Below are 21,797 nucleotides of genomic sequence, written 5' to 3'. Positions count from 1 at the left end.
CAGTATATATAAACTGGGTTGGTGCACCCCTATATATATATATAATGGTGGCACCTATATATATATAATGGGTTGGTGCACCTATATATACTACAAACCTACCTGCATGGATATATATATATATTATAAACTCCTAACCCACCTATATATATATATATTATAAATCCCTACCTACTGGATATATATATATACTATAATGGACCTATCTATATATATATATATTATAATGGGTACCCACCTATATATATATATATCTATAAATCCTAACCCACCTATATATATCCTACCCACCTATATATATATACTATAATGGACCTACTGAGACACACTTATATATGTACCTAACCCACCTATATATATATATATGTTACCTAACCCACCTATATATATATATGATAATGGATGGATCTATATATATATGTATAAATACCTAACCACCTATATATATATATGATAGGTACCTACCTATATATATATACTATAATGGACCTACCCACCTATATATATACTATAAATACCTACCCAACCCACCTATATATATGTACAACCTACTGTACCTATACACAGGTATACTATAAGGACCCACCTATATATATATATATTATAAGGCATGGATATATACTATACCTACCTATGGGTATATATATATATATATAATGCACGTATATATGTATATGCTGCACCTATAATATACTATACCTAACCCACCTATATATACTATAAAGGGAGGGAGGGAGGGAGAGAGAGAGGAGAAGGGGAGGGAGAGAGGAGAAGGGGAGGGAGAGAGAGAGTAGAAGGGGAGGGAGGGAGAGAGAAAGTAGAAGGGGAGGGAGGGAGAGAGAGAGTAGAAGGGGAGGGAGGGAGAGAGAGAGTAGAAGGGGAGGGAGGGAGAGAGAGAGAGTAGAGAGGGAGGGTGAAGGGGAGGGAGGGAGCGAGAGAGTAGAATGAGAGGGAGGGAGAGAGAGAGTAGAAGGGGAGGGAGGGATAGAGAGAGTAGAAGGGGAGGGAGGGAGAGAGAGAGTAGAAGGGGAGAGAGGGAGAGAGAGTAGAAGGGGAGAGAGGGAGAGACAGAGGAGAAGGGGAGGGAGGGAGAGAGAGAGAGTAGAAGGGGAGAGAGGGAGAGAGAGTAGAAGGGGAGAGAGGGAGAGAGAGGAGATGGAGAGGGAGAGAGAGGAGATGGGGAGGGAGAAAGAGAGGAGATGGGGAGGGATGGAGAGAGAGAGGAGAAGGGGTGGGATGGAGAGAGAGAGTAGAAGGGGAGGGAGAGAGAGAGAGAGTAGAAGGGGAGGGAGAGAGAGAGAGAGTAGAAGGGGAGGGAGAGAGAGAGTAGAAGGGGAGGGAGAGAGGATAGAAGGGGAGGGAGAGAGAGAGTAGAAGGGGAGGGAGAGAGGAGAGAAGGGGAGGGAGAGAGGAGAGAAGGGGAGGGAGAGAGGAGAGAAGGGGAGGGAGAGAGGAGAGAAGGGGAGGGAGAGAGGAGAGAAGGGGAGGGAGAGAGGAGAGAGGGGAGGGAGGGAGAGAGAGAGGAGAAGGGGAGGGAGGGAGAGAGAGAGGAGATGGGGAGGGAGGGAGAGAGAGAGGAGATGGGGAGGGAGGGAGGGAGAGAGAGAGGAGATGGGGAGGGAGAGAGAGAGGAGATGGGGAGGGAGGGAGAGAGAGAGGAGAAGGGGTGGGAGGGAGAGAGTAGAAGGGGAGGGAGAGAGGAGAGAAGGGGAGGGAGAGAGGAGAGAAGGGGAGGGAGAGAGGAGAGAAGGGGAGGGAGAGAGGAGAGAAGGGGAGGGAGAGAGGAGAAGGGGGGGAGGGAGAGAGGAGAAGGGGGGGAGGGAGAGAGGAGAAGGGGGGGAGGGAGAGAGGAGAAGGGGGGGAGGGAGAGAGGAGAAGGGGGGGAGGGAGAGAGGAGAAGGGGAGGGAGGGAGAGAGAGAGGGGGAGGGAGGGAGAGAGAGGGGAGGGAGGGAGAGAGAGTAGAAGGGGAGGGAGGGAGAGAGAGGAGAAAGTGAGGGGGAGAGAGAGGAGAAAGTGAGGGGGAGAGGAGAGAGAAAGGAGAATGTGAGGAAGAGAGGAGAGAATGTGAGGAAGAGAGGAGAGAATGTGAGGAAGAGAGAGGAGAATGTGAGGAAGAGAGGAGAATGTGAGGAAGAGAGAGGAGAATGTGAGGAAGAGAGAGGATAATGTGAGGAAGAGAGGAGAAAGTGAGGGGGAGAGGAGAGAGAGAGGAGAATGTGAGGAAGAGAATGTGAGGAAGAGAGAGGAGAATGTGAGGAAGAGAGAGGAGAATGTGAGGAAGAGAGGGGAATGTGAGGAAGAGAGGAGAAAGTGAGAGAGTAGAAAGTAAGGGAGAAAGGGGAGAGGAGAGTGAGAAGAGAAAGTTATGGAGAGAGTGCTGGCAGATGGACAGCATCAGCGACCATACAGTGAAGCAAGTCATTATGTTCTTATGATGGCAGTCCTCCTCTCATCTTGTCATGTTCCCATGAGCCCGTTGTCATGGTAAAGGCAGTCAAGCCTGCTGTACATAACATATCCCACAGGCAGCTGTCTCTCCTCTCAGATATTTTCCCTCCAGTCTTGTTGTGTCCTCGCTATTGTGATGATCTTTCATCCGTGCCTGTTGTTTGACTATTGTAATGTAGTTGGTGTTTAGGTTGAGTGCTTAAGGACCTCCTGTCCTACTATTCTTAATGTAGTCCAGAGTGTTCATCTCCAGCCTAGGTGGATAGATTCATAGGGAGAGATGAAGAGACATGTTGTTTAAACTCTTGTGGTTTGGGATGTTTCACAGTAGTATCACAGAAGGCCCATGTTGACAGGATTTCTCAAATCACTGCTAGCCTTTGTTACCTGCACGACCATATCCCGCAGCACCTATGGTACTGAGAGTGTACAGACCAAGATGTCAGGCCAGGTGGTTCTAAACTGAGCAAAAATATAAACAGAACATGTAAAGTGTTGGTCCCATTTTTCATGAAATAAAAGATTCCAGACATTTTCCATACGCACAAAAATCTTATTTCTCCACAAATTTGTTTACATCCTTGGGCTCCCGAGTGGCGCAGCGGTCTAAAGCCACTGCATCTCAGTCCTAGAGGCGTCACTACAGACCTGGTTCGATTCCAGGCTGTATCACAACTGGCCGTGATTGGGAGTCCCCATAGGGCGGCACAATTGGCCCAGCGTCGTCCAAGTTAGGGTTTGGCCGGATCAGGCCGTCATTGTAAATAAGAATTTGTTCTTAACTGACTTGTCCAGTTAAATAAAGGTTAAAAAGCTGATTAGTATGATCATTACACAAGTACAATTGTGCTGGGGACAATGAAGGCCACTCTAAAATTAGAAATTTTGTCACACGTGTCAAGTTTTGAGGGAGCGTGAAGTTGGCATGCTGACAGCAGGAATGTCCACCAGAGTTGTTGCCAGAGAATTTAATGTTAATTTCTCTTCCATAAGCCACCACCAACATCGTTTTAGATTATTTGGCAGTATGTCCAACCGGCCTCATAACTGCAGAACACGTGTGTGGCGTTGTGTGGGCGAGCAGTTTGCTGATGTCAACGTTGTGAACAGAGTGCCCCATGGGGCTATGGTATAGGCAGCCATAAGCTACGGACAGTGGACACAATTGCATTTTATCGATGGCAATTTGAATGCACAGAGATTGCGTGATGAGATCCTGAGGCCCATTATTGTTTATTGTGCCATTCCTCCGCCACCATCACCTCACGTTCCAGAATGAAAATGCACGGCTCCATATCGCAAGGATCTGTACACAATTCCTGGAAGCTGAAAATGTCCCAGTTCTTCCATGGTATACATACTCAGCAGACATGTCACCCACTGAGCATGTTTGGGATGCTCTGGGTCGACTTGTCCCAGTTCTTCCATGGTATTCCCAGAGTCCACTTCATTCTGTATTCTCTCGTTCTTTTCTTCACTTCATCCCCTACCTCGCTTTTGACCTCTGGTACAGCTGTTCCCTTCTCAACGACCTCTTGTCCAGTCATAGATCTTTGTTTCATTCAATGGTGGTGGGTTACCTATTAAAATGCTAATGTTGATAACTTCTAGCTATACTACTGTCTCCTAGCATTCCTCTGTCTGTCTGTTGTAAACCTCTTGACTCTGTGCTGTTCTGTCCATACGTTACTGTACTGTAGCTCCACTCTAGAATGGGGCTCAACAATGACCACAGAGGCCATAGCAGGACCTACGACCTCTCCCTCCCTCTATCTCTCTCTCTCAATCTACCACTCACTCTCTTTCAGTTGCATTCTATGTATTCTTGTGACATACATGTTCTCCTTTGAGAAGCTGTATGGTGTGCTGGTGGATTCTGGAGATGTTCCGGTCCGTTCTCTAGTCGTCTTTTTCTCTGCTCATACTCCGTTCTTTTCTCCATTTAGATGCAGTGTATCCTCCTCTGTTCTTTTCTCCATTTAGATGCAGTGTATCCTCTGTTCTTTTCTCCATTTAGATGCTGTGTATCCTCTGTTCTTCTCCATTTAGATGCTGTGTATCCTCTGTTCTTCTCCATTTAGATGCTGTGTATCCTCTGTTCTTTTCTCCATTTAGATGCAGTGTATCCTCTGTTCTTTTCTCCATTTAGATGCAGTGTATCCTCTGTTCTTTTCTCCATTTAGATGCAGTGTATCCTCTGTTCTTTTCTCCATTTAGATGCAGTGTATCCTCCTCCGTTCTTTTCTCCATTTAGATGCAGTGTATCCTCTGTTCTTTTCTCCATTTAGATGCAGTGTATCCTCTGTTCTTTTCTCCATTTAGATGCAGTGTAATCCTCTGTTCTTTTCTCCATTTAGATGCAGTGTAATCCTCTGTTCTTTTCTCCATTTAGATGCAGTGTATCCTCCTCCGTTCTTTTCTCCATTTAGATGCAGTGTATCCTCCGTTCTTTTCTCCATTTAGATGCAGTGTATCCTCCGTTCTTTTCTCCATTTAGATGCAGTGTATCCTCCTCCGTTCTTTTCTCCATTTAGATGCAGTGTATCCTCTGTTCTTTTCTCCATTTAGATGCAGTGTATCCTCCGTTCTTTTCTCCATTTAGATGCAGTGTAATCCTCTGTTCTTTTCTCCATTTAGATGCAGTGTATCCTCCGTTCTTTTCTCCATTTAGATGCAGTGTATCCTCCGTTCTTTTCTCCATTTAGATGCAGTGTATCCTCTGTTCTTTTCTCCATTTAGATGCAGTGTATGCTCTGTTCTTTTCTCCATTTGGATGCAGTGTATCCTCCTCCGTTCTTCTCTCCATTTAGATGCAGTGTATCCTCTGTTCTTTTCTCCATTTAGATGCAGTGTATTCTCCTCTGTTCTTTTCTCCATTTAGATGCAGTGTATCCTCTGTTCTTTTCTCCATTTAGATGCAGTGTATCCTCCTCCGTTCTTTTCTCCATTTAGATGCAGTGTATCCTCTGTTCTTTTCTCCATTTAGATGCAGTGTATCCTCTGTTCTTTTCTCCATTTAGATGCAGTGTATCCTCTGTTCTTTTCTCCATTTAGATGCAGTGTATCCTCCGTTCTTTTCTCCATTTAGATGCAGTGTATCCTCCTATCTTTCTTTTCTCCATTTAGATGCTGTGTATCCTCTGTTTCTTTTCTCCATTTAGATGCAGTGTATCCTCTGTTCTTTTCTCCATTTAGATGCAGTGTATCCTCTGTTCTTTTCTCCATTTAGATGCAGTGTATCCTCCTCCGTTCTTTTCTCCATTTAGATGCAGTGTAATCCTCTGTTCTTTTCTCCATTTAGATGCAGTGTATCCTCCGTTCTTTTCTCAATTTAGATGCAGTGTATCCTCTGTTCTTTTCTCCATTTAGATGCTGTGTATCCTCTGTTCTTTTCTCCATTTAGATGCTGTGTATCCTCTGTTCTTTTCTCCATTTAGATGCGGTGTATCCTCTGTTCTTTTCTCCATTTAGATTCAGTGTATCCTCCTCCGTTCTTTTCTCCATTTAGATGCAGTGTATCCTCCTATCTTTCTTTTCTCCATTTAGATGCAGTGTATCCTCCTCCGTTCTTTTCTCCATTTAGATGCAGTGTATCCTCCTCCGTTCTTTTCTCCATTTAGATGCAGTGTATCCTCTGTTCTTTTCTCCATTTAGATGCAGTGTATCCTCCTCCGTTCTTTTCTCCATTTAGATGCAGTGTATCCTCCTCCGTTCTTTTCTCCATTTAGATGCAGTGTATCCTCTGTTCTTTTCTCCATTTAGATGCAGTGTATCCTCTGTTCTTTTCTCCATGTAGATGCAGTGTATCCTCTGTTCTTTTCTCCATTTAGATGCAGTGTATGCTCTGTTCTTTTCTCCATTTGGATGCAGTGTATCCTCTGTTCTTTTCTCCATTTAGATGCAGTGTATCCTCCTCCGTTCTTTTCTCCATTTAGATGCTGTGTATCCTCTGTTCTTTTCTCCATTTAGATGCGGTGTATCCTCTGTTCTTTTCTCCATTTAGATGCAGTGTATCCTCCTCCGTTCTTTTCTCCATTTGGATGCAGTGTAATCCTCTGTTCTTTTCTCCATTTAGATGCAGTGTATCCTCCTCCGTTCTTTTCTCCATTTGGATGCAGTGTAATCCTCTGTTCTTTTCTCCATTTGGATGCAGTGTATCCTCCTATCTTTCTTTTCTCCATTTAGATGCAGTGTATCCTCCTCCGTTCTTTTCTCCATTTAGATGCAGTGTATCCTCCTCCGTTCTTTTCTCCATTTAGATGCAGTGTATCCTCTGTTCTTTTCTCCATTTAGATGCAGTGTATCCTCTGTTCTTTTCTCCATTTAGATGCAGTGTATCCTCTGTTCTTTTCTCCATTTAGATGCAGTGTATCCTCCGTTCTTTTCTCCATTTAGATGCAGTGTATCCTCTGTTCTTTTCTCCATGTAGATGCAGTGTATCCTCTGTTCTTTTCTCCATTTAGATGCAGTGTATCCTCCTCTGTTCTTTTCTCCATTTGGATGCAGTGTATCCTCTGTTCTTTTCTCCATTTAGATGCAGTGTATCCTCCTCCGTTCTTTTCTCCATTTAGATGCAGTGTATCCTCTGTTCTTTTCTCCATTTAGATGCAGTGTATCCTCTGTTCTTTTCTCCATTTAGATGCAGTGTATCCTCTGTTCTTTTCTCCATTTAGATGCAGTGTATCCTCCTATCTTTCTTTTCTCCATTTAGATGCAGTGTAATCCTCTGTTCTTTTCTCCATTTAGATGCAGTGTATCCTCTGTTCTTTTCTCCATTTAGATGCTGTGTATTTCTGTTTCTGACTGTTGTTGTGTCAGTAGTGCTGGTCCTTTTTGATTTGTGGTTGGTTAGTTGGTTTGTTTAATCTTGGTCATACTGTATGTACTGTCGTAGAGAGGATCTCATACGGTCTGTTGCACCAGACCCTAGCTAGCCCATGTGGTCCTCTAGGCCAGGGGCATTGGGTGTCAGAGGTTCCAGCTAGGGGTTCCACCATACTTTGGGGCGGCAGGTTGCCTAGTGGTCAGACTAGTAACCGAAAGGTTGCTAGATCGAATCCCTGAGCTGACAAGGTAAAAACAATCTGTCGTTCTGCCCCTGAACAAGGCAGTTAACCCACTGTTCCTAGGCTGTCATTGAAAATAAGAATTTGTTCTTAACTGACTTGTCTAGTTAAATAAAGGTAAATAAATAATACTGCAGTGTTATATGCTACTGACCTATGGGGACAGTGGCACATGGATTAGGACAGCCTTACATAAATGAATTAGGACAGCCTTACATAAATGAATTAGGACAGCCTGAGATGTGAAGCGAATTACACCTCCAAAACCAACTGTAAGCCAAGCCTGAAACCCCACCCTAACCATCCCCACCTCGCTTCCTCCTACCCCATACACATGCTCTGCTCGGCCACACTAAACCACTATCCTTGGCTTGACATCCTCATCTTATCTATTATTAATTGTCATTCATGTTCTGAAGATTGTTTGATTGTGGTTGTCTTTATGTTCTGCATTAGTAGCTGGATGTGTAGATGACCATTCCAATCTGTTGGAGCCAGAATGATTTGATCTATTGTGGTTTCACCTCAACCATGTCTTTCTCTCGTCTTCCTCCATTTCTTCTTATCTATCTCTATCTGTCTGTAGGTTCAGTCACGGTGTGGCAGCAAAGAGAACATCCTGAGAGCTAGTAAGTTATTTTATTGAGAGTTTTCTCTGTGGCTGTGTGAGAGAGAGAGAGTTTGTGTGAATGTGAAAGACACGTATTCTCTCCGTCACACTCCTCCTGTCTTTCTGTCTCTCACTCTGTCCATCAGGTCACAGTGCAGTGGACATCACCAAGGTGGCTCGCCGGCACCGCATGTCTCCCTTCCCCCTCACCTCCATGGATAAGGCCTTCATCACTGTACTGGAGATGACCCCTGTGCTCGGCACTGAGATCATCAACTACAGAGGTGGGTCAGAAAGATAGACAGACTGACTGACTGACTGAGAGACAGACGGAGGGACAGAGAGGCAGACAGACAAACAGACAGACAGGAAGCTCAGTCATACCCGCATCACTGGACACGCCTTCCTTTCCACCCCCTAACATCAGTCATACCGCACACTGAGCCTTCACTACTGTCTGTAGTACTGTCTGTAGTACTGTCGGCCTGTAGTACTGTCTGTCTCTCTGTCTGTAGTACTGTCTGTCTCTCTGTCTGTAGTACTGTCTGTCTCTCTGTCTGTAGTACTGTCTGTCTCTCTGTCTGTAGTGCTGTCTGTCTCTCTGTCTGTAGTGCTGTCTGTCTCTCTGTCTGTAGTGCTGTCTGTCTCTGTCTGTCGTACTGTCTGTCTGTCGTACTGTCTGTCTGTCGTACTGTCTGTCTGTCGTACTGTCTGTCTGTCGTACTGTCTGTTTGTAGTACTGTCTGTCTGTCTCTGTCTGTAGTATTGTATATCTGTCTGTATGTCTGTCTGGATGTCTGAAGTTCTGTCTGTCTAGATATGTATGTCTGTCTATCAGTCTGTAGTTATGTCTGTCTGTATGTCTGTCTGTAGTACTGTCGGTCTTGCTGTCTGTCTATAGTACTGCCTGTCTATCTGTATGTCTGTCTATAAGTCTGAAGTTATGTCTGTCTGTATGTCTGTCTATCAGTCTGTAGTACTGTCTGTCTGTAATACGGTCTGTCCCTCTGTCTGTAGTACTGTATGTCTGTCTATAATCTGAAGTAATGTCTGTGTCTGTCTATAAGTCTGTAGTACTGTATATCTGTCTGTATGTCTGTCTATAAGTCTGAAGTTCTGTCTGTAGATATGTATGTATGTCTGTCTATTAGTCTGTAGTACTGTCTTTCTTGCTGTCTGTCTGTAGTACTGTCTGTCTGTCTGTCTGTCTGTCTGTCTGTCTGTCTGTCTGTCTGTCTGTCTGTCTGTCTGTGTATAATCTGAAGTAATGTCTGTCTGTCTCTGTCTGTCTCTATCAGTCTGTAGTTATGTTGTCTGTATGTCTGTCTATCAGTCTGTAGTACTGTCTGTCTGGATGTCTGTCTGGATGGATGTCTGTCTGTCTGTCTGTCTGTCTGTCTGTCTGTCTGTCTGTCTGTCTGTCTGTCTGTCTGTCTGTCTGTCTGTCTGTCTGTGTATAATCTGAAGTAATGTCTGTCTGTCTCTGTCTGTCTGTCTGTCGGTGTATAATCTGAAGTAATGTCTGTCTGTGTCTGTCTCTGTCTGTCTCTATCAGTCTGTAGTTATGTTGTCTGTATGTCTGTCTATCAGTCTGTCTGTCTGTCTGTCTGTCTGTCTGTCTGTCTGTCTGTCTGTCTGTCTGTCTGTCTGTCTGTCTGTCTGTCTGTCTGTCTGTCTGTCTGTCTGTCTGTCTGTGTATAATCTGAAGTAATGTCTGTCTGTCTCTGTCTGTCTGTCTGTCTGTGTATAATCTGAAGTAATGTCTGTCTGTCTCTGTCTGTCTGTCTGTCGGTGTATAATCTGAAGTAATGTCTGTCTGTGTCTGTCTCTATCAGTCTGTAGTTATGTTGTCTGTATGTCTGTCTATCAGTCTGTAGTACTGTCTGTCTGGATGTCTGTCTGGATGTCTGTCGTTATGTCTGTCTGTCTGTCTGTCTGTCGTTATGTCTGTCTGTCTGGATGTCTGTCGTTATGTCTGTCTGTCTGTCTGTCTGTCTGTCTGTCTGTCTGTCTGTCTGTCTGTCTGTCTCTATCATATGTGTGGTGAGCCCATGATGTTTCTGTTCCTACAGCTGTTCCACCTGACCCAGATGCTCTCCATTCCACCATGTCTATCGGTCTGTCTGAGTCCCCGCCTACCTACCTGCCTGTTTTCATCTCTTGTTGGCTTGATTGTTTATTGATTGCACACACCTCTTGATTGTTACGTAGCTAGCCAATTAACAGCACACACCACCTAACCATCCAAACCTGTGGGCAAGGGAGTCCCCCAGACCCCACATTGATAGTCCAGGTATTGAGTTCACATAGGTCAACTTCAGGTGCTTAGGCTGCTTGTTTACACCAAGTGAGCTGTATTTTATAAAGAAATAATTGGCAGTACATTTTACACCATAAATAGCTTCAGATAGCATTAGTCTAGTGCAGTGGTTCTTAACCTGGGTTCGATCGAACCCCAGGGGTTCGGCGGAGGTCAAGACACACATTCGATTAATATGATTCGTGATGACACGCTCCGCTTGGCCATCATTGGCTGCAGGTGATCACGCTACATCGCTTGGCCTATCTGTGCTGCAGGGAATTTGGTGCGCTCAGTAGTCGACTTGTGATTTCTTTCTTAATATTTTAATCCCTTCATACTTACTATGTCGAGCAAAAAAAGAAAGTGGTCGGACGAATATGTACAATATGGATTTACATGTGAACGTGATGGGAGTCAGTGACCTAACTGCATGATTTGCAATGCCAAGTTGAGCAATTCTAGTCTAGCACCGGCAAAACTAAGAGAACACTTCCTTAAGCTGCATGGAGATGGAAAATACAAGAACACAACGCTCGCTGAATTCAAGGTGAAGAGAGCCAGATTCGATGAAAAGGCTACTCTGCCTGTTCTCGGCTTTGTACCCATCAACAAACCGATCCTCACAGCATCGTACAAAGTTGCTTACCTGATCGCAAAGCAGGGCAAACCACACACCATTGGTGAAACACTCATAAAACCAGCTGTATTGAAGATGGAGAATATCATGCTGGGAAAAGAGGCCGAAGTTAAGTTATCCCAAATTCCTCTTTCAAATGACACCATCAGCGACAGAATAGAGGACATGAGCAAAGACATCTTGGCTCAAGTAGTTGCAGATCTGATTTCAAGCCCGGCAAAATTCAGCCTTCAACTCGACGAGACCACAGACGTTTCCAATCTAAGCCAGCTTGCTGTATTCGTGCGCTATGTGAAAGACGACGTGATAAAGGAAGAATTTTTATTTTTTTACAACAACTAAGGCAGCTGATGTGAAGAAACTTGTGGATGACTTCTTCAAAGACAACAATCTTTCGTGGGATATGGTTTCTGCAGTTTGTTCGGACGGAGCTCCAGTCATGCTGGGAAGAAAGTCTGGTTTTGGTGCGCTAGTGAAAGCCGATGCACCACACATCATTGTTACGCATTGTATTCTGCACAGGCATGCGTTGGCAACAAAAACCTTGCCTCCAAAACTGGCAGAAGTATTAAAAATTGTAGTGGAATGCGTCAACTATGTGCGAACTAGTGCTCTGCGGCATCGCATCTTCAGTGAGCTGTGTAAAGAAATGGGCTCTGAATTTGAGGTACTTCTGCACCATTCTAACGTTAGGTGGTTATCCCGGGGACAGGTGCTGAATTGTGTTTTTGCCGTGTGTGTGGAATTAGCCCTGTTTTTGCAAGAGCACCAACATTGTCATGCAGATTGCTTCAAAAATTCTGAGTTCATTTTAGCGTACATGGCCGATATCTTCGCAGCTCTCAATCATCTCAATCAAAAGATGTAGGGCGGTGGAGTCAACATCATCGAAGCGGAGGAAAACCTGAAGGCTTTTCAGAAAAAGCTACCGTTATGGAAACAACGAACAGAGAACAATAACTTCGCAAACTTTCCCCTGCTGGACGACTGTGTAAGTAAGATCGAAGATGTATCTGGAATCGGAGACATTTCTGTACCCGCTGAACTGAAGCAAGCAATTGCCACGCACTTAGATGAGCTTGCAAATTCTCTCGACGGATACTTCCCTACAAGAGAGTCATATCCAGCATGGGTGAGACAGCCGTTCACGTTTAGTGTTGAGACAACAGATGTCAATGATGAATACCTCGATGAAATCATTGAAATTCAGCAGAGCCAGGTTCAACAGCAACTCTTCAGAACAACGCTTTCAACGTTTTGGTGTCAACAAATGGTAACGTACCCTGTTATTGCTAAGAAAGTTCTGGAGATTTTCATACCGTTTGTTACAACATATCTTTGCGAGCAATCCTTTTCGAGGATGCTGGACATAAAAACGAAGAAAAGGAACAGACTTTGTTGTGAAAATGACATGAGAGTGGCACTTGCCAAGGTGAAGCCGCGCATTTCTGAACTGGTCTCTGAAAGGCAACAGCAGAAGTCACACTGATTTGCAGTGAATATTCATTATTATGTTTTTGTTTTTGTGTGAAAATGATCATCTGTGTGAAAATGTTTTGATGATTTTGTTCTTTGAACACAGTGATGTTGATGCACGGTTCATTTTGTGCACCAGTCAAATATATACCTATGTTTTGAATTAGATTTTTTTTTTCAATTAAGAAGGGTTCGGTGAATGCGCATATGAAACTGGTGGGGTTCAGTACCTCCAACAAGGTTAAGAACCACTGGTCTAGTGGTTAGAGCATTGGACTAATAACCAAAAAGTTGCTAGATCGAATCCCTGAGCTGACAAGGTAAAAATATGTCTTTCTGCCCCTGAACGAGGCAGTTAACCCGCTGTTCTTAGGTCGTCATTGTAAATAAGAATTTGTTCTTAACTGACTTGCCTAGTTAAATAAAGGTTAAAAAAAGGCTTTCTAGAATAGGGAACGTTATCACCCATACATAACATTATCATGGCTCTCTGAAGAGGGGACATTATCACCCATACATAACATTATCATGGCTCTCTAGAACAGGGCACATTATCACCCATACATAACATTATCATGGCTCTCTGAAGAGGGGACATTATCACCCATACATAACATTATCATGGCTCTCTATAACAGGGAACATTATCACCCATACATAACATTATCATGGCGCTCTAGAAGAGGGAACATTATCACCAATACATAACATTATCATGGCTCTCTAGAAGAGGGAACATTATCACCCATACATAACATTATCATGGCTATCTAGAAGAGGGAACATTATCACCAATACATAACATTATCATGGCTCTCTAGAAGAGGGAACATTATGACCCATACATAACATTATCATGGCTCTCTAGAACAGGGAACATTATCACCCATACATAACATTATCATGGCGCTCTAGAACAGGGAACATTATCACCCATACATAACATTATCATGGCTATCTAGAAGAGGGAACATTATCACCAATACATAACATTATCATGGCTCTCTAGAAGAGGGAACATTATCACCAATACATAACATTATCATGGCTCTCTAGAAGAGGGAACATTATCACCAATACATAACATTATCATGGCTCTCTAGAAGAGGGAACATTATCACCAATACATAAGTCCAGAATGATAACCAGGTCCATAATGTATTTCTGTTTCCATCCATCTTGTTCTTTTTTGTGCCAACACTGACTGAGAGCATCTTTGCATCTTGAATGACTATCATGGCCAAATTCCCCTTGCTGCCTCCAGTGTGTTACTGTTGGGAATATATATGGCTTCTGTTCTGTGGCTTCTGTTCTGTGTCTATGGCTTCTGTTATGTGTCTATGGCTTCTGTTCTGTGGCTTCTGTTATGTGTCTATGGCTTCTGTTCTGTGTCTATGGCTTCTGTTCTGTGGCTTCTGTTATGTGTCTATGGCTTCTGTTCTGTGTCTATGGCTTCTGTTCTGTGGCTTCTGTTATGTGTCTATGGCTTCTGTTATGTGTCTATGGCTTCTGTTCTGTGGCTTCTGTTATGTGTCTATGGCTTCTGTTCTGTGTCTATGGCTTCTGTTCTGTGGCTTCTGTTATGTGTCTATGGCTTCTGTTCTGTGTCTATGGCTTCTGTTCTGTGGCTTCTGTTATGTGTCTATGGCTTCTGTTATGTGTCTATGGCTTCTGTTCTGTGGCTTCTGTTATGTGTCTATGGCTTCTGTTCTGTGTCTATGGCTTCTGTTCTGTGTCTATGGCTTCTGTTCTGTGTCTATGGCTTCTGTTATGTGTCTATGGCTTCTGTTCTGTGTCTATGGCTTCTGTTCTGTGTCTATGGCTTCTGTTCTGTGTCTATGGCTTCTGTTATGTGTCTATGGCTTCTGTTATGTGTCTATGGCTTCTGTTCTGTGTCTATGGCTTCTGTTCTGTGTCTATGGCTTCTGTTCTGTGTCTATGGCTTCTGTTATGTGTCTATGGCTTCTGTTATGTGTCTATGGCTTCTGTTCTGTGGCTTCTGTTATGTGTCTATGGCTTCTGTTCTGTGTCTATGGCTTCTGTTCTGTGTCTATGGCTTCTGTTCTGTGTCTATGGCTTCTGTTATGTGTCTATGGCTTCTGTTCTGTGTCTATGGCTTCTGTTCTGTGTCTATGGCTTCTGTTCTGTGTCTATGGCTTCTGTTATGTGTCTATGGCTTCTGTTATGTGTCTATGGCTTCTGTTCTGTGTCTATGGCTTCTGTTCTGTGTCTATGGCTTCTGTTCTGTGTCTATGGCTTCTGTTATGTGTCTATGGCTTCTGTTCTGTGTCTATGGCTTCTGTTCTGTGTCTATGGCTTCTGTTCTGTGTCTATGGCTTCTGTTCTGTGTCTATGGCTTCTGTTCTGTGTCTATGGCTTCTGTTCTGTGTCTGTGGCTTCTGTTCTGTGTCTGTGGCTTCTGTTCTGTGTCTGTGGCTTCTGTTCTGTGTCTGTGGCTTCTGTTCTGTGTCTGTGGCTTCTGTTCTGTGTCTGTGGCTTCTATTCTGTGTCTGTGGCTTCTATTCTGTGTCTGTGGCTTCTATTCTGTGTCTGTGGCTTCTATTCTGTGTGTGTATGTGTTCTGTTCTGTGGCTTCTGTTCTGTGAATGTGTTCTGTTCTGTGTCTATGGAAGGGGGTGTACAGTGCTACAGTATGGCTGGCTAGTGCCTTCGAAAAGTATTCAGACCCCTAAACTTTTTCCACATTTTGTTGAGTTACAGCCTTATTCTAAATTATATTAAGTAAATAAATTATCTCAGCAATCTACATACAATACCCCAAAATGACAAAGCAAATGTATTAAAAATAAAAAGCAGATACCTTTACATAATTTATGTAATTACATAAATATTCAGACCCTTTGCAATGAGACTTGAAATTGAGTTCAGGTGCATCTTGTTTCCTTTGGTCATCCTTGAGATGTTTCTACAACTTGATTGGAGTCCACCTGTGGTAAATCCAATTGATTGGACATGACTTGAAAGGGCACACACCTGTCTATATAAGGTCTCACAGTTGACAGTGCATGTCAGATCAAAAACCAAGCCATGAGGTTGAAGGAATTGTCTGTAGAGCTCCGAGACAGGATTGTATCGAGGCACAGATCTGGGGAAGGGTACCAAAACATTTCTGCAGCATTGAAGGTCCCCAAGAACACAGTGGCCTCTGTCATTCTTAAATGGAAGAAGTTTGGAACCACCAAGACTTCCTAGAGCTGGCAGCCCGGCCAAACTGAGCAATCGAGGGAGAAGCCCCTTGGTCAGGCAGGTGACCAAGAACCTGATGGTCACTCTGACAGAGATCTAGAGTTCCTCTGTTGAACTCCACCAATCAGGCCTTTATGGTAGAGTGGCCAGACGGAAGACACCCCTCAGTAAATGACAGCCCGCTTGGAGTTTGCCAAAAGGCACCTAAAGACCCTCTGGTCTGATGAAATCAAGATTTAACTCTTTGGTCTGAAGGCCAAGTGTCACATCTGGTAGAGACCTGGCACCATCCCTATGGTGAAGCAAGATGGTGGCAGCATCATGCTGTGGGGATGTTTTTCAGCAACATGGACTGGGAGACTAGTCAGGATCGAGGGAAAGATGAAAGGAGCAATGTACAGAGAGATCCTTGGTGAATACCTTCTCCAGAGCGCTCAGGACCTCAGACTGGGGCGAAGGTTCACCTTCCAACAGGACAACGACCCTAACCACACAGCCTAGACAATGCAGGCGTGACTTCAGGACAAGTCTCTGAATATCTTTGATAGACCCAGCCAGAGCCTGGAATTGAACCTGATCGAACATCTCTGGAGAGACCCGAAAATAGCTGTGCTGCAATGCTCCCCATCCATCCTGATAGAGCTTGAGAAGATCTGCAAAGAAGAATGGGAGAAACTCTCCAAACACAGGTGTGCCAAGCTTGTAGCGTCGTACCCAAGAGGCGGTGTTGTAATCACTGTCAAAGGTGCTTCAACAAAGTTGAGTAAAGGGTATGAATGCTTATGTAAATGTTATATTTCAGTTTTTTATGTTTTATAAATTAGCTACCGTTTCTAAAAACCTGTTTCTGTCATTATGGGGTATTGTATGTAGATTGATGAGGGGGAAAAAAACTATTTAGTCAATTTTAGAGTAAGGCTGTAAAGTAACAATTATGTGGAAAAAGTCAAGGGGTCTGAATACCTTCCAAAGGCACTCTATTGGGGGTGGTTGAGGAAATGTAGCACGTGTATGATCAACAACAACCGACCCTAACCTGCGCAGCCCCCGGCAGGCCTCGGTGGAGCAGACTCCATTAAGCCCGTTTGGCCCCTGAGTGGCACGGACTGTAAAAAGCCCCCTTACTTTATCTCTGCCACAGCCACAAGAGGAGCGCCAAAGCAGGAGAGGAGAGCCGGGGGCTTGGCTGGGGTCCTGGGTGCCAATCATGTTAATGCCTCCTCCTCCCTGCCACCCTGGCATCACACAGGTCAGTGATGTCATGGGTGATGCCATGCCTCCCTCCTCTCCAACTCGACACCACCACCCTACTGAAAACAAAACAAAAAACACCACCACCCCACCGAAAAAAACCCACAAAAACAACACAGTCCCACTGAAAAAACAACAACACCGTCCCACTGAAAACAACAAAAACACCGTCCCACTGAAAACAACAAAAACACCGTCCCACTGAAAAAACAACAACACCGTCCCACTGAAAAAACAACAACACCGTCCCACTGAAAACAACAACAACACCGTCCCACTGAAAACAACAACAACACCGTCCCACTGAAAAAACAACAACACCGTCCCACTGAAAAAACAACACCGTCCCACTGAAAAAACAACAACACCGTCCCACTGAAAAAACAACAACACCGCCCCACTGAAAAAACAACAACACCGCCCCACTGAAAAAACAACAACACCGCCCCACTGAAAAAACAACACCGCCCCACTGAGAAAACAACAACACCGCCCCACTGAGAAAACAACAACACCGCCCCACTGAGAAAACAACAACAACAACACCGCCCCACTAAGAAAACAACAACAACAACACCGCCCCACTGAGAAAACAACAACAACAACACCGCCCCACTGAGAAAACAACAACAACAACACCGCCCCACTGAGAAAACAACAACAACAACAACACCGCCCCACTGAGAAAACAACAACAACAACAACACCGCCCCACTGAGAAAACAACAACAACAACACCGCCCCACTGAGAAAACAACAACAACAACACCGCCCCACTGAGAAAACAACAACAACAACACCGCCCCACTGAGAAAACAACAACAACAACAACACCACCCCACTGAAAAAACAGCACCACCCCACTGAAAAAACAACAACAACAACACCGCCCCACTGAGAAAACAACAACAACAACACCGCCCCACTGAGAAAACAACAACAACAACACCGCCCCACTAAGAAAACAACAACAACAACACCGCCCCACTGAGAAAACAACAACAACAACACCGCCCCACTGAGAAAACAACAACAACAACACCGCCCCACTGAGAAAACAACAACAACAACAACACCGCCCCACTGAGAAAACAACAACAACAACAACACCGCCCCACTGAGAAAACAACAACAACAACAACACCGCCCCACTGAGAAAACAACAACAACAACACCGCCCCACTGAGAAAACAACAACAACAACAACACCACCCCACTGAAAAAAAAGCAAAAAAAAACGCCGCCCACTGAAAACAAAATAATTAAACTTCACCACCCCAATGAAAAAAAAACACCTCCCCACTGATTGCCCAGATTGCCCACTGCCCAGGCTGTGGCAGACATAGTCTCTGTTGGGTGTCTTGGGGATACACAACCAGGGGACACAGGAGGTGCTCCAGTGTCCTCTCTCTTCACTCCACCGGGTCAGTTCACCTCCTGACCGCTAAGGGGCGATAGAAGACCTCAGGCCTGGCCCATGGGCTGCTACTGTTACTAGTCCTGATGTTGCCATTGCTTCTGAATCTGTTGCATGACCTGGCTTCTAGCATCACCCTGGCTGCTCATCCGTTGTTCTTTACAAATGCTGTTTTGAATTAAAAATAAAATTGTACCTTCACACTGAAGAAGTCTGTGAAGCTGAAATGCCTGTGAATTCTATCCCAGATGCAGTGAAAATATTCCAAAACCATTGAATAATGACGTAACCTTTATGCAAAGTGTTTGGGAGTGCAAACCCATTACACCTTTTTGCTTCTGTGAATTGGTGGGTTTTTCGCCCCAGCCAAGCTTCTGGGAGAGCACCATAGTTCTCTTTTGATTTGCTAGCAACACCCACCCACTATGCTCCTCCTCCTCATATTACATTAGTATTCTACATTTATGGAGGAAGTTTCACCCTGATGTCCTGAGCAGTTCAGTCCATGCCCAGTTCCTGCACCATGTTAGAAGAACACAGGAGTTTGTCATGTAAACATTTATGTAAATGATTATTGAACAGCACACACCTCTTAATCACCTCCCAACCATCCAAACCTTTGGGCAAAACCTCACGTTGATGGGTCCAGGTTTTGACTTCACATAGACCAACTTCAGGTGCTTAGAGACACAGTTCTCGCTTTCTCTCTCTCTCCCTCTCATTCGCTCTCTTTATCTTTCTCTCTGTCGGTGTGAGGGACCCAGTTCTAGGAGCGTTGGCTGTGTTGTCATGTTCCGTTCTCCGTCATCTGCTTATGCCACATCCGCCCGGCGCCGGGACGCAGTCCGACACTGGGGGCAGCCAAGCAATCAGGATCGAGCGAGCAATGGGCAGGAAGGAACAAACACTCTTTGTGACAGGGACACTTACCTCACTAACGTAACACAAAAAAAAACACATTTAGGGAGGTGACAATACAATCACCCACTTAACGGCCAGGTCGCAGTTGTAAATGAGAACTGGTTCTCAACTGGCCTACCTGGTGAAATAAAGGTGAAATAAAAAATTTTAAAACCAAAGGTCTTCAAAGTGACACTTTGACCTCACCAGTAGACTTACTGTATGACCCTGATCAACTGGGTCGCCTGGGATGGTCTAGCAGTTTGAATCCCACCCACTGTCCTTTAAAAACCCAACTTGTATGTAACTCTTTAACTGGCCAGTGTACACCATGCATCTGTCTGTCTTCAACAGGACCAGTGTACACCATGCATCTGTCTGTCTTCAACAGGGCCAGTGTACACCATGCATCTGTCTGTCTTCAACAGGACCAGTGTACACCATGCATCTGTCTGTCTTCAACAGGACCAGTGTACACCATGCATCTGTCTGTCTTCAACAGGGCCAGTGTACACCGTGCATCTGTCTGTCTTCAACAGGGCCAGTGTACACCGTGCATCTGTCTGTCTTCAACAGGGCCAGTGTACACCGTGTATCTGTCTGTCTTCAACAGGGCCAGTGTACACCATGCATCTGTCTGTCTTCAACAGGACCAGTGTACACCATGCATCTGTCTGTCTTCAACAGGACCAGTGTACACCATGCATCTGTCTGTCTTCAACATGACCAGTGTACACCATGCATCTGTCTGTCTTCAACAGGACCAGTGTACACCATGCATCTGTCTGTCTTCAACAGGGCCAGTGTACACCGTTTATCTGTCTGTCTTCAACAGGGCCAGTGTACACCGTGTATCTGTCTGTCTTCAACAGGGCCAGTGTACATCGTGCATCTGTCTGTCTTCAACAGGGCCAGTGTACACTGTGCATCTGTCTGTCTTCAACAGGGCCAGTGTACACCGTGCATCTGTCTGTCTTCAACAGGGCCAGTGTACACTGTGCATCTGTCTGTCTTCAACATGGCCAGTGTACACCGTGCATCTGTCTTCAACAGGGCCAGTGTACACCGTGCATCTGTCTGTCTTCAACAGGGCCAGTGTACACCGTGCATCTGTCTGTCTGTCTTCAACAGGGCCAGTCTTTCTTAGCAAATAGTCTTTTTCTTAGCTAAGAGTCTTTCTCAGGTAATATTGAGTCTTTTTTTTAGCTAATAGAGATTATTTCTTAGCTAATAGTCTTCTACCTTCAATCCATACATCTTATACACACTCTACAGACACAGTCTACTTTACAATAGTTCTCTCTTGTTTGTTCTTAGTCCTTCCTCTATTTCTGATGTCCATCCAGTTTGATTTCTATTTGTAACTATGCTATTTCACAAGTTCCAAACCTATATACATTTTACAGATCCCGTATGTTTTACATTGTTTATCTTGTTATTAGCCCCACCCTTCAGCTCCTCTCAACCCCTCCCATCTATCTCTCAACATCATCCATTTCGGATTTCTACTTGCCATATATTTTTCAACTGTGCTGTGATGCTTCACAAAATAATTGAACCTTCCTATTATCATAGCTTCTACAGATTCTAAATGAAAAATAAACATTTTTGTTAAAATAATTATTATATTATTGATTGATTGACTATGGCTTTTCAAATCACCCAGTATTGCTATCTGTAGTGTTAGTTCTAGGCAAATGTTGCAATTCTTCAGCCATTCCTGGACCTGTGACCAAAAATGAGCTACTTATGGACAATACCAAAATAAATGATCTAATGACTCTGCCTCCTCACAGCAGAATCTGCAGAGCTGGGATATAGATATATATAATATTCTATTAGTTGCAAGAATGTTGTATAGTAATTTATATTGAAAAATTTGTAGTTTTGAATCCACCGTTGTTTTGCGTATCAATTCATAAACCATGTGCCATGGAATGGGTACATCGAAAATCTCTTCCCAACTATAGTTGCAATGTATATGGCACAGCTGTCAGTTTTTTGGTCCTTAAATGACATTGGTAAATGTTTTTATTTATCACACTTTTCTTTAACCATTTATGTTCTTTAACACAGGGCCGACAGACAAGTTCCTTACTTTTCCCCTTCTACTTGCCTCTCCCATTGTTGTGGTAATGCTGCAATTAATTGGTTGTAATTTTGGGTAGAGCAGACATTTCCATATGTCTGTGTTAGCTGCATGTGCGACACAACTCCACCAGTCCTATTTATGATGTCATTCACTAAATGTATACCTTTTTTAAACATTTCTTCGATAAATAGTTTTTTTTATCAATTAGTATATTTGAATTTAACCACAATATTTGTTGTACTATTTGTTCCGTCCTTTCTGGTGGATTAAACTGAAATTGCAACCAACTTTCTAAGGCTTGTTTAAAAAATTAAGATATTTTGGAGATTATTTCCTTTTCAAACAACCGAAAGTGAGCAGGTGTAATCTGAATAAAGGGGAAAAGGCCCT

General features: G+C 44.0%; 1 protein-coding gene across 35 annotated transcripts in view; it reads left to right on the top strand.

Moving 5' to 3' along the window:
- LOC110504229 (gephyrin) overlaps nucleotides 1-21,797 on the top strand; it is a 119,783-nt gene that overhangs the window by 77,884 nt on the left and 20,102 nt on the right. For 19 of the 35 annotated variants that reach the window (XM_036962410.2, XM_090221257.1, XM_090221255.1 and 16 more), the window contains 2 exons: nucleotides 8,102-8,144; nucleotides 8,272-8,409. In XM_036962410.2, coding sequence (XP_036818305.1) covers nucleotides 8,102-8,144; nucleotides 8,272-8,409 — 181 coding nt within the window. Of the gene's footprint in view, nucleotides 1-8,101; nucleotides 8,145-8,271; nucleotides 8,410-10,197; nucleotides 10,243-21,797 lie in introns of all 35 variants that reach the window. The other 16 variants (XM_036962400.2, XM_090221249.1, XM_090221242.1 and 13 more) reach the window with 1 other exon arrangement.

The sequence above is a fragment of the Oncorhynchus mykiss genome, chromosome 25 (assembly GCF_057628025.1).
Source record: "Oncorhynchus mykiss isolate SJ-2025 chromosome 25, ASM5762802v1, whole genome shotgun sequence".
Taxonomy (NCBI): Eukaryota; Metazoa; Chordata; class Actinopteri; order Salmoniformes; family Salmonidae; genus Oncorhynchus; species Oncorhynchus mykiss.
This window is presented reverse-complemented; position numbering and strand designations above follow the sequence as displayed.